Source organism: Pelophylax lessonae (assembly GCF_965119305.1).
Source record: "Pelophylax lessonae genome assembly, chromosome: 6".
NCBI lineage: Eukaryota > Metazoa > Chordata > Amphibia > Anura > Ranidae > Pelophylax > Pelophylax lessonae.
The window spans coordinates 246,938,109-246,954,661 of record NC_138773.1 but is presented as its reverse complement, the minus strand read 5'-3'; the positions used below and the strand labels follow the sequence as shown (position 1 = coordinate 246,954,661).

Here is a 16,553-nt window from a genome sequence, read left to right as displayed (position 1 = left end):
TGATAAGAATAAAAAATCATGTCAAAAGTGTATGTTATCTGTATACCAAAGGCAACATAATGGTTCAAAATACATCTCTGTATGGATTTATAGCCATTTAAACAGAGAAAGAAAGAAGAAAAGCATTGGCAACCATAATTGCAACCCAAGGGCAAGTCGATGTTCATGTATACAAAGCAAGACAAATGCTTAATACAATAATGTAATCACAAAGGCTAACTGAAGGGGAAGAAAAAGAAAGAGAGGGAGGGGGGAAGGGAAAAGGGAAAGAGGGGAAAGGGAAAGAAACTAACAAATAAAATGGGTATACAAGCAGCATATTTCTATACAAGAAGTCTATTGTAATAGAGACAGAGCCGGGGATTCCCTCCAAGAGGCAAGTGCTAGATCGAGATGTGTAACCCAGGAGGCATAAGAGAGATTATTTATCTCTCCATGCCTCCTGAGGTGAATCCCTCAAGAAATGGCTTGAACGAAATCATCTCGTTCAAGCCAGGAGGTTCTGTTGCCCTCAGGCGGTAAATCCACCACAGTTCAAGTTGGAGGAGGGTCTTATTCCAATCCCCTCCTCTTGGACTGGGGTGGACTCTATCCAGGATCAGAAACTTTATTTTTGGAAAAATCCCTGCATGAACTAAACTGGTATGTCGGCCTAGTGGGAGATCCGGATTGCAGGTTTGCATGCTCTTTATGTGTCTGTTGGCCCTTTTGGTGAAATCTAGCTTTGTTTTGCCAACATAAAAACAGCCGCACCCACAGAGGAGTAGATAAACTACCCCGTGGGTGCGGCAGTTGGCAAAGTGCTGGGGTATAAATATTTGCCCATTCGGTAGAATGGGATTTTTTTTGGTCAGCATAAATTTGCAATATTTACAGGCACCGCATATAAAGGTGCCTTTGGCCTTGCAAGGATCTCTCCCATTTTGAGCTGTGTATTCGCTACGTACCAATTGATCTTTTAGAGCGGGAGTTTTTTTGAAAGTAATTTGGGGAGCAGGGGGAACATGTTCACGATCCTACTGCCGCACCCACGGGGTAGTTTATCTACTCCTCTGTGGGTGCGGCTGTTTTTATGTTGGCAAAACAAAGCTAGATTTCACCAAAAGGGCCAACAGACACATAAAGAGCATGCAAACCTGCAATCCGGATCTCCCACTAGGCCGACATACCAGTTTAGTTCATGCAGGGATTTTTCCAAAAATAAAGTTTCTGATCCTGGATAGAGTCCACCCCAGTCCAAGAGGAGGGGATTGGAATAAGACCCTCCTCCAACTTGAACTGTGGTGGATTTACCGCCTGAGGGCAACAGAACCTCCTGGCTTGAACGAGATGATTTCGTTCAAGCCATTTCTTGAGGGATTCACCTCAGGAGGCATGGAGAGATAAATAATCTCTCTTATGCCTCCTGGGTTACACATCTCGATCTAGCACTTGCCTCTTGGAGGGAATCCCCGGCTCTGTCTCTATTACAATAGACTTCTTGTATAGAAATATGCTGCTTGTATACCCATTTTATTTGTTAGTTTCTTTCCCTTTCCCCTCTTTCCCTTTTCCCTTCCCCCCTCCCTCTCTTTCTTTTTCTTCCCCTTCAGTTAGCCTTTGTGATTACATTATTGTATTAAGCATTTGTCTTGCTTTGTATACATGAACATCGACTTGCCCTTGGGTTGCAATTATGGTTGCCAATGCTTTTCTTTTTTCTTTCTCTGTTTAAATGGCTATAAATCCATACAGAGATGTATTTTGAACCATTATGTTGCCTTTGGTATACAGATAACATACACTTTTGACATGATTTTTTATTCTTATCAAGTTTGTTGCGCAGAAAATAACCATCTTCTGCGATTGCTATGGGTACAGCCCGGCACGGTAAGGCGAACGCCATTCGTGGCGTTCGCCAATGGGGGCAGCAGCCTTGCACACCTGGCTCATGGGAATTCCCATTGCGCATGCCCAATGGACTCCGCCTGACGCATCCAACGCTGGCGGAAGTCTGTACCGTGTCGGCGGGACGCATGGGCCGACGTCACTTCCGCCGGATCATTTCCGGCGGTGTTGACTTGCCATCACTTCCGCCGGACTCCTTCCGGCTGGGGGCGGCGCTGGCCCATGTGACCCGGGAGATCCCTTTGGCAGTCAGCTGGACGCAATAGCCGCCCAGCTGAGACTGCTCTCAGCTGATTAGCAATTCCTCATTTATACTCCACGCTCGGCGTCGGACTCATATGTTCCTTTGCCGAGCGTGGAGCAACATCTATCCTGCTATTGCATTCATTTTTGCCAAGATTGGATTTGAAAAGGTATTTCTATATTTCTTAGACATATTTTACCCTTTTTGATTGTTGTTTTTGGGATCTCCATTTTTGTTGGCTCCTCTGCTCTTAAGTAGTTGTAACGTTCACTTAGAGGAAAAAAGAACCAACCCCCCCCTCTCTTTATTAAATTATTCAATAATTATTCTATTTGGCTATATATCTATGAGCATTGGAGCCTCCAGGATGATTCCCTCACCTCAGAGAGCCTGTAGCTCCTATATGGGTAGCAGCTCTCTGGTGAGATTAACCCCTAGGTGTCTTGTGTGTCCTCTGACTTGTTCATATGACACACTATTTACCATATACTCCTTTTCTTTTTTTCTTTCTTACTTTGGCTTTTTGCCCAGCAGGATTGCCTCTTTTTGGGATTTCAGCTGTCCCCACCCAGACCCACACAGTTGTCTGGTAGCAAGCAACCTTGATTTAACTTCAATTCTACAAATCAAAAAATTCTCCTTCTGTATGAAGCCAACTCCATCGAATTTAATCGGCTTACCATAGACCCACGCTGGCATTGTCGATGTTCTGTTTTTAGCCTTACAGGCAGGCACTCTTTCTTTAACCATTACAGTGAAACATGTAAGTGCACTTTTTTTGACTTGATTATTTTTTCTTGTCAGATTGACTTTGCAATATGTATAATATGTACATTTACACTGATTGTTTACAGACCACCCTCCCAAGGCACCCCTGAAGAAGGAGTGTTTCTCCGAAACGCGTCGGGTGTTTACATGGGGGTCCTATGGTGGATGTTCAACCCTGTAATGTGATGTATAATTTTGCTTGCCTCTGCTTTTATCTTTTATATATTTTGTATAAACATTTTCAATAAAGCTACATTTTTGTATTCTTACCTATGTGTAATTTCTGAAATATCAGTGCCTTTAAAGTCCCACCCACAGGGGAACCCTTTTGTTTTTGATCTTGATGGTACTCAAAGCCAATTTCTGCTCAACCCCCTGTTTCTTGCCACCAAGAAAGAGTGAGCGTGAACCCCAAAAGACTCACATCACGAAATGTACATTTTCCACATACGATGGTAGATCTTCCTATAGCAATGGAATCACCAATGCAGATAAACCCCTATCCTTCAGCACCTAGCTTTCAACAGCCAAGTCATCAAAGACAGCGACTAAAGCAGGATGGAAGATCGGCCCTTAGGACAGTAGATCCTCCCCGAGAGGTAGTCTCCAAGGGATGTCGGCGACCAACCGCACCAGGTTGGCATACCAAGACTAGAGAAGCCAGTCCAGAGCCACTAAAATGACTGGAATGCCTTCTGCCTCAATCCTGCGCAAGAGTCTTGGTAGAGGCTTGAGAGGAGGGAAGGCGTAAATCAGACGATACTGGCCCCATGGGGCCACCATCGTGTTTGTGGCGTCCGCCAGAGGATCTTGTGACCGTGCCACAAACCTCTGCACTTTTCTGTTGAGCCAAAACGCCAACAGATCCACCTCGGGGGTGCCCCACCAGAGACACAACTGGTGAAACACCTTCGGATGAAGGGACCACTCCCCTTGAGCCAACACCTGCCGAAAGATAATCCACCTGCCAGTTTTCAACCCCTGGAATGTGTATGGCAGAGAGGGCTGGAATGAAACGTTCTGCCCTTCGTAGGATGCCAGCTTCCTCCAGAGCCGCCAAGACACTCCTTGTGCCTCTCTGGTGATGGAAATAAGCCACGGCTGTGGCGTTATTCGATTTGATTTGCACTGGACACCCCTGAAGACGATCCGTTCAATGATCCAGGCATAGTCTGATTACTCGGAGTTCCAGGACATTGATCAGTAGTCTTGACTCTTCCAGTGTTCAGACCCCCTGAGCAGAGTTCCACCCTAGGACGCCTCCTCACCCAGACAGGTTGGCATCCATGGTGACCACTGTCCAATACAAGGATTTGCACTATCCAAGCTGCAGTGAACAAAGCCACCAGATCAGGGACCCTTTTGTTGCATGGCTCAGCCAGATCAGATTGTCCTGAGACTGTGGAAACTTGTCCCATCTGGCCAGAATCTCCCTTTGCAGGGACCTTGTATGGAACTGAGCAAACTGAACCACCTCGAAGGTAGAGACCATCAGGCCTAGCACCCACATGAAAGTCCGGAGGGATGACCATCTGCTGGACTGCAGAAGAGGAATTGCAGCCTGCAGTTTCTGGAGTTTGTGCAAAGGAAGGAACACTCTGGTTAGAGCAGAGTCAGACCCAGATAGTCCAGTTTTGTGGAAGGAACCAGAGCCGACTTCTGAAAATTCAGAATCCAGCCAAACTCCCTCAGAGTCTGTATAGTGATCTCCACGTTGTCCTTCAGAGCTGTAGGGGACTCCACTCGAAACAGAAGGCTGTCCAGGTAGTCCAATACTGTGATCTCCCACTGACGTAACAATGCTAGCACCAGGGCTAACACTTTAGTGAAGACCCGAGGAGCGGAGGTGAGACTAAAGGGTAACGCCACAAACTGATAATGCTCCTCTCCCACAGCAAAGCAGAGGAAGCGCTGGTGACCGACAAATATTGGAATGTGCCGTATACCCCCTGGGACTGTCCATACAATGGTCAGTCAGTCTTTTTCTGCCTAGTGTCCTATTCCTGTAGAGGGCAGTATAACCCAATGGTTAAGAAGATCAGGAGCTGTGTCCGCCAATGAACGAAAGATAAAAGTTGGCGAAAGACATCCATTCATTAGTATGTCTTTCAGCAACTATGTTTTTGGTGAGGAATGCTAGATATGGATCTACTAGCATCCAGGCTCATTTGGAAAACGTCCACAACAAGGAATCATTGAGCAGAGGTGACAGATGCACTGGTGGCACCGTGTTCTGCTGGCATCCTTTCATTTCAAGACTGACTGCGCAGATATTCTACCCGCCAGGGATATGAACAATGGATGGGTCAGGTATCTTTCACCAAGCACATGATCTGAGCCAACTCCAGCACCATTGTCAAGTTCTTTGTATCCCCTTGACGACTGACGTACGACTTTCCTCTAGCATATTCTGATTGTACTCAAACTGGATGTCCCTCCTTTGTAAGAGGGCCAGTCTAAACATCCGAAGCTCCAGAACATTGATGGGCAGATCGCATTACTCCTCAGTGGCATTAGCAATAACTCATGAGATTCAGGATCGACTCTTAACTCTTTCAGTCTGAATCATGACTGGCAGAATAGGTTCCAGTTCCAGGTGCTGGTCCAGATCCAATAGCAAACTGCCCAGTACCAGGCGACTGATTTCCCCCATAGTCTCAACAAGGGCAGTACCGGTGGTAGATCCTTGATAAGCACACAGTAGCTACTGCAAGGTCAAAAGGGATGACTACAAACATAGTGAAGATCTACCACCGCAGACCAAAGGAAGTGTTGGCTGCGAAAGATCAGGCCTGTGAAGAGACTGGAATAAAGCCCCCTGAACTTTTCAGATGGACACTGGGACTATCACCCCCTTGGAGAGAAGCCCCTGGACAACAGAATTTAGGTCCAATAATCATTGTGTGGAGAGTCTTAAAGATGTGAGACAAAAACACTCAGGAGGGCACAAATGGGTTTCTAATTTCTAGCAAGACTAAATCACTTCTTAGACCCAGCTAATAGGGCCAACCAATGGTCCAGCTAATAGGGCCAACCAATGGTCCATAACAGAAGACAGCCCCCCACCTTCGAGTGGGAGGAAACCTTCATGCACAGGAAGGCTTATTCACAGGTTTGAGGTGGCCTTGTCTGCCATGAATGCCTTATGCACTGGGCAGCAAAGGACTTCATGCACTAGTTGGCTGTAGAAGGTCAATACTTTAGAGAAGCCTCTCTAGCATTTTTTAGCTCTTACCGCCCCCGACGTTTTTAATAATCTTTTCCAGCAAATTGAAAAGGACCATTTTCTCTTCTTCTCAAAGGAATATTGTACAGCAAAATGTCTAGTCCAGGTAAATGGTTGAGCTGGGTGTGACAGATTTTTGGAGAGCAAGTCAAAGAAAAAAAAAAAAAAAAATTTAAAGGAAAGACCTTAGCAAACTGCTTGTGGATGCCAATTAGAAAAGTGGAGTCCTTGGAAGAGAAGGTGGTTACCTGAATCCTAAGAGTTCTTTTTGATAAGAGCGGATACAAACTCCTTTTCTTTCATCAGCTGCTGAAACCTTCTTGCTACTGGAATGGTCAGGCTCAGAATCTGCACCATCAGAATCTGCACCACAGGAGAGTCCCGTTTCGTGTCTGGGTTTCCTCGTCAGAAACCTCAGAAGGGACATCTTAGAAGGTTTATGTGATAAAGCCATCTTAGTATGGGAAACAACGCAGTATCATAGATTGGAAGGAATCAAAAGGTTAAACCCCGAGGCAACCGAAGCCTTATGCGGAGAGTTTGAGGAGGCAAGTGAGGCCTGTAAGGAAGAAGATGACTTGCATGCATAGCAAAGGAAGCCAATCAGGGAGGCTGAATCAAAAAACCTAGTTTTACACAAGACGACAAAGAGAGCCTGTCCCTGGAATTTTGTAGTCTGAGGATTGGCCCTTCCTGTGTCCATCATATGCCCCACAGACTTTGGCCCTTAGGAGGGAAAAACCTTCCCACCTACAGGCCGTGCACACACTCACGGAGGTCCTGGAAAATGGTACGTATAGAACGGTTGACAAAAACTGCTGTTGGATTGTGCTCCAAAAACCAAAAGGACTGCCCCCAACAGCTACTAGGCCTTCGCAAAGTTGCAAAGCTGGAAAAATCCATATTAAATAAGGAGCAACCAAAATAAAGATCTCTCATGAACCGCTGCTTGCTGTATAAGCTGCAATTGTGGCCACGAGCAAGGCTGGAGGAGATCACACTCCCCAGCATTCAGGGAGAAGACAGAGTGGGGGAACCCATTGTGGCAAAATGTCTTCCCAGGGAAGCTAGTGCACCTGATTCTGCTGAGGAGAGTCTGGTGTCTAGAAATAGGGCAGGGCAGTGCATGCTGAGATTTGCAGTTCAATTATTTCAGTGCAGTCACTTACCAGACTGCAATACATGAACCACCACATTCCCCACAGAAGGAGACAGTAAACAGAGACATACCCAGAGGAAAGGCAGATCATCTCCGTTTGGAGTTGGGATACTGTTTGCCCAGATGTGGCACTGCAACTCATCAGCTTTAGGTTGATCAGTCATATGTGTCACAAGTAAAGGCACCTTTGTGGGCCGCCCTGCATGTCACACCAGTCCTGCTTAGAACTGTATTTGCACATAGGCTGAACTGGGGGGACAACCAGTAGTTATGTATCCAGCCTGTAACCCATTCAGCAATTTGATTGTTGAAAAGCCATCATCTGGAGCATAAAACTGGATCTAAAAGACCAAAAAGGTCTAGGTTCTAACTCTCGCACTAAGTTAAAAATTTTGTTGGTTGTTGAAGACAGGAGGTTTGGTCTTCAGAGGCTGCCCCTGGGTTGTCAACATAGCAGACAGGTGACTAAATAAAGTTTCAGCTGTATCCTTTAAAGAATTGAAGAGAAAAACACATTTTCATGCTAGAAATCTGCAGTTCTAGAATAGTCAATTCAGCTAAAGAGCTTATAAGGTGAGCCTTTTAATTGAAAATAAACTTAAATTTTTTTTAAACACATTAAAAGGACATATATAGAGCAAAAGTAGGTTAATCCAAAATTTCACATAATTTGTCAGCAGGACAGAAAACCATTTAACACTGCAGGAGTTAAGGCGCGGCTTTTTATCTAACGTGGCTTTTAGTAGTGTGTCTCCCTATTTAATGGCACCTAAAATTAGTGTGCTGGGAAAAGTGTTATGGTGTGCAAATTAGCAATGATAAAGTAGATAACCCTTAGTAAATATGTGGTAACGATTCCTTAAAAATAAAATCTTAAATCACTGAAATCATTAAACTAGCACCATATGCAAACACATAATATACAATAAAGTGACTGTGCTTGCAACGTGTGAAAATCACCAATACATCACAAGCTTTGTGAATCCAATCAACATTGGAATTTGGACTTATTTGTTGCTTTTTAGCATGTCACTTTATGGCGGTTTATATTAAATCATAGCACGTCACTTTTTCATGGATGTTAATGAATTATTGCAAACACAGCATAGTCACTTTATTGTAGATTATGTGTTTGCATATGGTGCTAGTTTGATGATTTCAGTGATTTAAGATTTTATTTAGAAGGAATTTGTTACCACATATTCACTAAGAGTTATCTACATGGTCGTTACTAATTTGCACACCATAAGACTTTTCCCAGCACACCAAATTTAGGTGCACTTAAAAAAGGGACACACACTACTAAAAGCCACGTTAAACAACAAAGCAGTGACATACCCATTTCTTTTCCATTTATTTTTTGCCAACTCCACCTCGGTGGTAGACTCAGTGGGGGCAGCAGCTTAACAACATCTCCCTATCAGGTTGTCCATAGTGCGGAACTTTTTTCCTATTTGTTTGTTTTCAAAATGTGACAGTCGGTGCGGGGAGATGATCCCCCACTAGCTGCCACAAGGGAAAGAGGGGTAGGGGGGATGAGGACATGTACTGAAGCATATGAGCATGTAACACCTAACTTATGTGGGTGACATGTTCTAGAAGATGAATTTATCCTTTAAATTCCATAAATTGCATTTATTTGAATGAGAACTAGTTTGACTATTTCTAAATCAGCTGTGGCCAAGTTCATACAACTATCAGACATGGATGAAAACAGTGAAAACACAGTTAAAAGAAAAAAAAGAAAGGCAACTCACTCTCTTCCATAATACTTTGGTCTGTTTTCCACCTGCAAAACAAAACATATCAATATGACATACATATCATGCGTTGCTCCGAATCCCACAGCTGGAAAAGGGAGTGGGATTTTCATTTTCCTTCAGGGGAAAAAAAAATGGAACTTTACTCATTTTTTCCTCTCTTCCTTTTCTTTGACACCTTTCTTGAACAGAGAGAGAAAATCTTCCTTTAAAAAGGGACACCCAGCAGCACAATCTAGACAGATGTTCTAAAACTTTCCCAAATCTCTAACAAAATATGCTTTCATTGCTGCCTTTGTCTCCATTAGGGGGATTTCCTTGCACCTCCAGATCGGTCTCACGCCCTTCACATGGACAGGAATTGGGAATAATTTCATAAATGGGGACCTTTCCAAATTGATTTCAAAACTAAAATATTGTTTTTGTTCTTACTGTAAAGAACTCTTCTTAAAGAGGAAGTAAAGCTTCCTCTGTAACTTGTACTTATAGGTAAGCCTATGATAAGGCTTACCTATAGGTACTATAAAATATCCTCTAAACATGCACCATTTAGGAGATATTTACTTTGCATGCAGCCAGTGACATCAATGGCGGAGGCGCTCTGAAGGAACAGCCACCCGTGCTGTTCCTTCAGAGCCCTGTGCCGTGAACCATGTGCCATGCATACTAGCTCATTATGCCTTTGTCTTTCAGGTTTTTATTTTTTTAATTTTTTTTTTTTTTGGAGGTTAACAACCGCTTTAAAGTCCATTGAGGGACACAGGAAGTCTTTAAAGTGTAAGTCCAGGCAAAAACTAACTCTAAACCTAATCTCTGCCACATTCTAACCCTGTAAAGCAAAAAATCGATGTACTTACCTATTCTGCAGCCAATCCGGTCCGGATTCCAGCAGCAGAAGAGGTGTGCATGAGAGGACCGGCAACAGCTGTAAAATGGCTGGGAAGTGAGGTCATCCATAGAATTACTACGGCGCTTCTGTTGTCAGTTGCCTCTCCTGCACCCACTTCTACATTGGAGACACCGCTGACAGCTGATGCTGGGACCGGACCAGCTGCAGAATAGGTTATTATATTTTTGCTTTACAGGATTAAATAGATTGGGTTTAGCATGTGGCAGAGAACAGGTTTAGCATTAGTTAGATTTTGCCTGAACTTCCACTTTAAATGCCAACTCCACTTTCATGGAAAAAAATAAAATAAAAAATGTATCTTGTATACAATTGTGACACAAGTCATGTTGTAATTTAATGTTATAAAAAATTAGCTTTCCTTTTCAATCAACAGCTCTTTAATTTTCTGTAAAAATTCAATGCAATATGGCAACCTAGAGGAGCCACCTGTGTACAGAACGTCCCCCTGAAAATGTAATCCCTTTCTTGTGTGATTGGCTTACTTATTTTTCCAGAAGTCTGGACTAAGATACAAGTCACATTTTTGGCATTCCCTAAAAAAGAATTTCATTTTTGGTGAGATGCTTCCAAATGGAAATAATGTCTAAAAGGGATGAAGGCCTTGCCAATTTCCTCATCAGAGTCCTGCAGGTGCAGCAGCTGATTGAGAATTATAAAACCACTTAAAGTGGAGTTCCGGCCTTAAAATCGACAAAATCGATTTTGGGCCATCTTCTTGTTCTAGGTCACCTGAAAAAAAAAAGGATAATTACGATTTTTTTTTTGTTTACTTACTTGTTATTGAAGAAAATATACTCACCTTTCTTCCACTTCCTCCCTCTGCGGCCGCGGCCCGCGCTGTCACTTCCTCCTTGCATTGATTCCTGGGAGCTGAACGTCATCGCTCCCAGGAATCAATGCGCCTGCACCGGCCCCGCTCGTCAGTTCCGGTGCAGGCGCGTCATTCCCTGCTAAACATCTTCTGGGCATGCCCAGAAGCTGTGGAGGGATGACGTGCCCACACCGGAACTGAAGAGCGGGGCCGGTGCAGGAGCATTCTGGGAGAAGAGGACACGGAAGAGCACGCAGAAGAGGACGTGCTGGCTTCAGTTGCCCACATCCAAGAGGGCAGCGCTGGAGAAGAAATTTTCAAGGTAAGTATTTCTTCTAAAAGGTAAGTACGACCCATGACAGTTCAGAGGCTATCCATTGTGGAATGCACTAGCCCTGACTGTTCCGGGGGTATGTTTATCTAAATTTCACCCCCCGAGGCCGGAACTCCGCTTTAAATACAGATTCACTCTGCGCATGCACAAAGACCAACAGTGATTTCTTCAGAACAACAAAAAGGTAAGAGTCTGTAACTAAGTTTGTTAAAATCCTTGGATTGTACATACATCACCCAGAGGGAGAGGTTTTTTTTATCTCAACAAAAGTTGAGTTATTATTAACCTTCAGCTTATACTACCTACCCCTACAGGATTGGACACTACTGAACTCTGCGTCAGCCTTGGATAACCCCTTCCACTAACACCATGCCTCAGCTTTATAAAAAAAAGCAGCTTCAAAAGCACGATCATAAAACATCATAAAACACAGGGGGTGGGATTTGTGTCTTTCAATGGACTCCCAAGAAAAGGATTTTACAATAAGTACAAATATCCAAATTTGTGTTCCTCTCCATAGAGGGACACAGGAAGTATTTAACCTTTAGGTTGTCCAAAAGCAGTCCAACTGAGGGGGCAAAACCGCAAACAAACCCTATCAGACCCAAGAAAGCTAGAAGAACTAAAGTTGGCCTTACATTACACGGTTTTCTTGTTCAATTTCCTTTAGATTTACCTTCAACTATGTAGTGCAAGGGCCTGCCTGATTGCATACAAATGGAAAGTGTTTCGTTTTTTTTTCATTTTGGGAAATCGAAAGGAAAATTGTATAATGTATTACCAGCCTAAGAACTGCCTGCAATTCAAAGAGCTGTAGAATCAGATTAGACTGCAGCATCCACCTAGGAGAACTTGTGAACAAAAGACCAGGTGACGAGCCTTACAAATCTGGAAACAGTGGCTTGATACCAAAAAATCATGCACTGATCCAGTAGAGTGTACCTTAACAGGAAAGGGTGGAAGCTATCGTTGAGACCACAACCTTGGATGATGATTTGCCTGAACCACCTAGATATGGTGGACAGAGAAACCAGTGCACCTTCATGTGATCCTCCAAGGATGACACAGAAAAAAAAAAAAAAAATCTGTCTTCCTGGAAGAATCAGTGATGGGAGAGAGACTCGCACAGTCCAAACTACAACAAGAAATGTCATATTAACTAATTTGATGTGGAGAGAGAAAGTGAATAACAATGGCCTGACTCAGATGAAAGGCCAAAACTGCTTTAGGATAGAAGGAAATCTCTGGGCCACCTGGGATGCCAGTTCAAATGCTAGCCTTAAATAGGTGATGGCTACAAGAAAAGGAATTTCTTCTTGATTGAAGAGAAAAAAAAGGAGCTACCAAAAAAAAAAAAAAAAAAAAAAGTTAGCCTTAAAGTGATTCTAAAGGCTTGAGTTTTATCTTTAAAAACAACAAATGTGTTCTACTTACCTGCTCTGTGCAATGGTTTTGCACAGAGTAGCCTCGATCATCCTTTTCTTGGGTACCCTTCCAGCTGCTTGTTCTGGGGTTAACTATGCAGGTTCCCTCCTGAACCCCGCTCTGTGTGTCCATAAGTCTCACTCCCCCCCCCCCCCCCCATACTACTGCTGCTGTGTCTGAGCACAAAGAGAGGGCGAGCCTCTGCTCTCATGCACATCACTAGCTTGAGATTGAGCTCAGGTAAGTATAAGGGGGGAGGGGGGAGCTGCATGCAGACAGGTTTTTTTTTTTTTCTTACCTTAATGAAGAGGAAAAGAAACATAGAAAAAAGTAATTTAAAAAATCCCCGTACTGTCACCAGTATGATGCTGTGCTGCACAGTATGAAAGAAAAAAAAAAAAGACAAACAAATGACAACTTCAAAAAAACTTGCCATGCCTTTTGAATACTTTGGACTGTCTACTTTCCAAAAAGGGGTCATCTGGGGGATATCTTTACAGTCCTGACTTTTTTTTTTATAATCAGGATTGATCGATTTTTAGATATACTGTATACCATAGTTTGTGGACTCTAACTTTTCTACAGATTAAATAATATACTATTTGGGCTATTTTCACCAAGGAAAATGTAGCAGAATACATTTTGGCCTAAATTCACGAAGAAAGATTATTTGCAAAATTTTATAACAAAAACGTGTTTGATTTTGTCAAGATTTTCGGTCTTTTTTCCATGTATTTAGACAAAAAAAATAAAAACAAAAAACAGTGGTGATTAAATACCACCAAAAAAAAAGATCTATTTGTGTGAACAAAATTATAAAAATGTTGTTTGGGTACAGTGTTGCATGATCATGCAATTGTCATTCAAACTGCGACAGTGGCCTTGGCAGGAAGGGGGTAAAAGTGCCTGGTATTGAAGTTATTACAATTCCTGGGTCCCTCAACTGATGAGATAAGGAAAAAATGTTTTGGCTTGAGTTAACAGCAGAAATATTAAACTCCAGAGGCTCAATTCAAACTGCTTAAAAATTTAAAAAAATGCATCAAAAAGGAGATCAATCCATACAGGAATTACAACATACCACACCCTGCTCAAAATACACACAAAAGCCACAATTTCTCAAGGAAATCTCAGAAAGCCGCTGTATTATCCACCCACTCTTCAGCTGCATTGAAGTGTTCAACTTTATTTCTGTTTATGCACAAAGCAAGTCAGCAGAAACCATAATAAGTATTTAGAGCACAAGCACACAGCTGTATTTAGTAAACAATGCAGCTGTATTTACTATGACTCCCACCATGACCCTTCCATGATATACACACATTTGTCATTAGGTGAAATTATTAAATGTTTAACAATCCTGAAGCAACATTTTTAGTATATTATAAACAGGATAGATGTGCGATGTCCTTTTACAATCACAGTTCGGCATTGAATATTCAATTTTGATAAACACGAATAGTGGCTAAGTGGTTAGAACGTTTCTCTTGCTGCACAGGGGTTCTGCTCTTCCACACTAATTATAGCGATTTACATATTAGTTTAGTCACAGTCCAAAAAACACTCATCAGATCATAATGACCCACCATTTGGTTCTGGTGAATGTATGTCAGCAAAGACTTTGAACATGATAAAAATGGATTTTTGTAAAATCTTACCGTAAAATCCTTTTCTCTTAACCACTTGCCGACCGCCGCACGACTATCTACGTCGGCGGTCAGCCCCTCACAGGCAAACTAACGTAGGGCTACGTTGCTTGCTTGTGAGGGTCTAGGGAGCGAGCGCGCGCCCCCGGAGGCGCGCTCCCGCTCCCGCGTGGTCACGGACCCCCCCGCGCGTGTGACCAGCGGACCCCATGTCCGCCGGCCACTCGGCGATCGGCGGGGGAGAGGGAGAATGTCAGGCAGCTTGTGTAAACAAGCTGCCTGTCATTCTCCTCGCTGTAAAGACACTGATCACTCGGATCTAGTATGTAGATCCGTTGATCAGTGTCCTTACAGCTGAAGCCACAGCCAATCACAGTAGAAAGCACGCCCCTAGGGACACACACAGCCCCTCCCTCCCAAATAAAGTTAACCCCTTCACTACCAGTGTATTTTTACAGTAACAGTGCATATGTATAGCACTGATTACTGTAGAAATGTCACTGGTAACCCCAAAAGTGTCAAAAATGTCAGTCAAGGGTCCGATCTGTCCGCCGCAATGTCGCAGTACCGCAAAAAAAAACGCAGATCGCCGCCATTACGCGTTAAAAAAAAAACAACAAAAATGACAAAAATCTTTCCCTTTGTTAGTAAACGCGATAACTTTTGCGCAAACCAATCAAAATACGCTTTTTGCGATTTTTTTTACCAAACATAGGTAGCATAAAACAAATTGGCCGAAAATTTTAAAAAATTTTGATTTTTACATTTTTTTTTGGGGGAATTTCATATAAAAAAATGTGAAAAATATTGCTATTTTTGCAAAATTGACGCTCTTTTTTTGTTTATAGCGCGTGATCAAAAAAATCGCACAGGTGATCAAATACCACCAAAAGAAAGCTCTGTTTGTGGGAAAAAAAGGACGTCAAATTCGTTTAGGTACAGCGTCGCACGACCGCGCAATTGTCCGTTAAAGTCACGCAGTGCCGAATCGCAAAATACCCCCTGGTCGGAATGGGGGTAAAATCTTCCGGGGCTTAAGTGGTTAAGCTCATTGACAGACGCAGTCCTCTTGATTAATATCAAATTGGGTTATACTGCCCTCTACAGGAGTAGGACACTAGGCAGAAGGAAAACGTTCTGGCCACACCTTAGGGGCAGTCCCAGAGGGTATATCCTCTCTCTCCCTGCTACAGGATGTCAGTTATGTCACAAAGCAGTGTCAGAGAATTTAACCCAACTCAAAAGTAGAGGGGCGGGTACTGCGTCTGTCAATGAGCTTAAAGCGGTTGTAAACCCATGAGAAAAAAAAAAAAAAAAACCTGCAAGACAAAGGCATAATGAGCTAGTATGCATCGCATACTAGCTCATTATGAATTACTTACCTTAGAACGAAGCCCCGTCACGGACCCCCGGACACCGCTGCGGGCGCTGACATGATCCCACGGCATCTCTTTTGGGTTCGGCAGCTCCGGCGCTGTGATTGGCCGGAGCCGCGATGACGTCACTCCCGAGCATGCGCGCGGGAGCGATTTTCCGGCAAGCTGCCGGCAAGGGAAGCTGAAGGTCCGCCGGACCTTCAGAGCGCATGCGCCGCTCGTGCGAGCGGCTGCATGCACTGCAAATATCTCCTAAACCGTGCCGGTTTAGGAGATATTAATTGTACCTACAGGTAAGCCTTATCATAGGCTTACCTGTAGTTAAAAGTTAAAAAAATCGTGATACTACCGCTTTAAGAGAAAAGGATTTTACGGTAAGATTTTACAAAAATCCATTTTTCTCTGTCGCTCATTGACAGACGCAGTCCTCTTGATTAATATCAAATTGGGACGTCCCAAAGCAGTGCCACAAATGAGGGGTGGGATAACAAATCAAAATCCAATCTAGAAGGCCCAACCGGTGCCAACTAGAAGTTTTAAAGGCTCATCAGACAAAAGGATGAGACTCAACTGAAAATCCAACAGAAAAAAACCCTCGAGGTAGACCAACGGTCTCCTCAAATTGCGGCCTGCAAAACCTTGCAGCCAAAAGAGGCATCCGACGATGCCCTCACATCAACTTTATAAAATTTTGTAAAGGTATGAACCGACGACCAGGTAGCCGCCCTGCAAACCTGGACCACTAACACACACACATACACACACACACACACACACACACGGTAATGTAGATCTATTGATCAACCTCAGTATAAACAGCCTGTCTGGGTTTTTTTGTGCGATCACCTGCCAGTGGCTATAGTGAGCATTGTATTCTGGGCCCGACCGGCAGAACACAATAGTGCTGCAGGAGGGATACTTTTAGAGCTCTGAGACTTCTAGTTTTTCCCTGATAACCTTCCCTGGTTCCCTTTCCTGCTTTAAGCCACTGACGTGACATTGTCTGC

At 43.5% G+C, this 16,553-nt stretch overlaps 1 protein-coding gene across 2 annotated transcripts in view; it reads right to left on the bottom strand.

The window, feature by feature from the left end:
- CHN1 (chimerin 1) overlaps positions 1–16,553 on the bottom strand; it is a gene marked incomplete at its 5' end in the record, with an annotated part of 205,135 nt that overhangs the window by 138,326 nt on the left and 50,256 nt on the right. For both annotated transcript variants that reach the window (XM_082260779.1, XM_082260778.1), the window contains one exon: positions 9,042–9,073. In XM_082260779.1, coding sequence (XP_082116905.1) covers positions 9,042–9,073 — 32 coding nt within the window. The remainder of the gene's footprint in view (positions 1–9,041; positions 9,074–16,553) is intronic.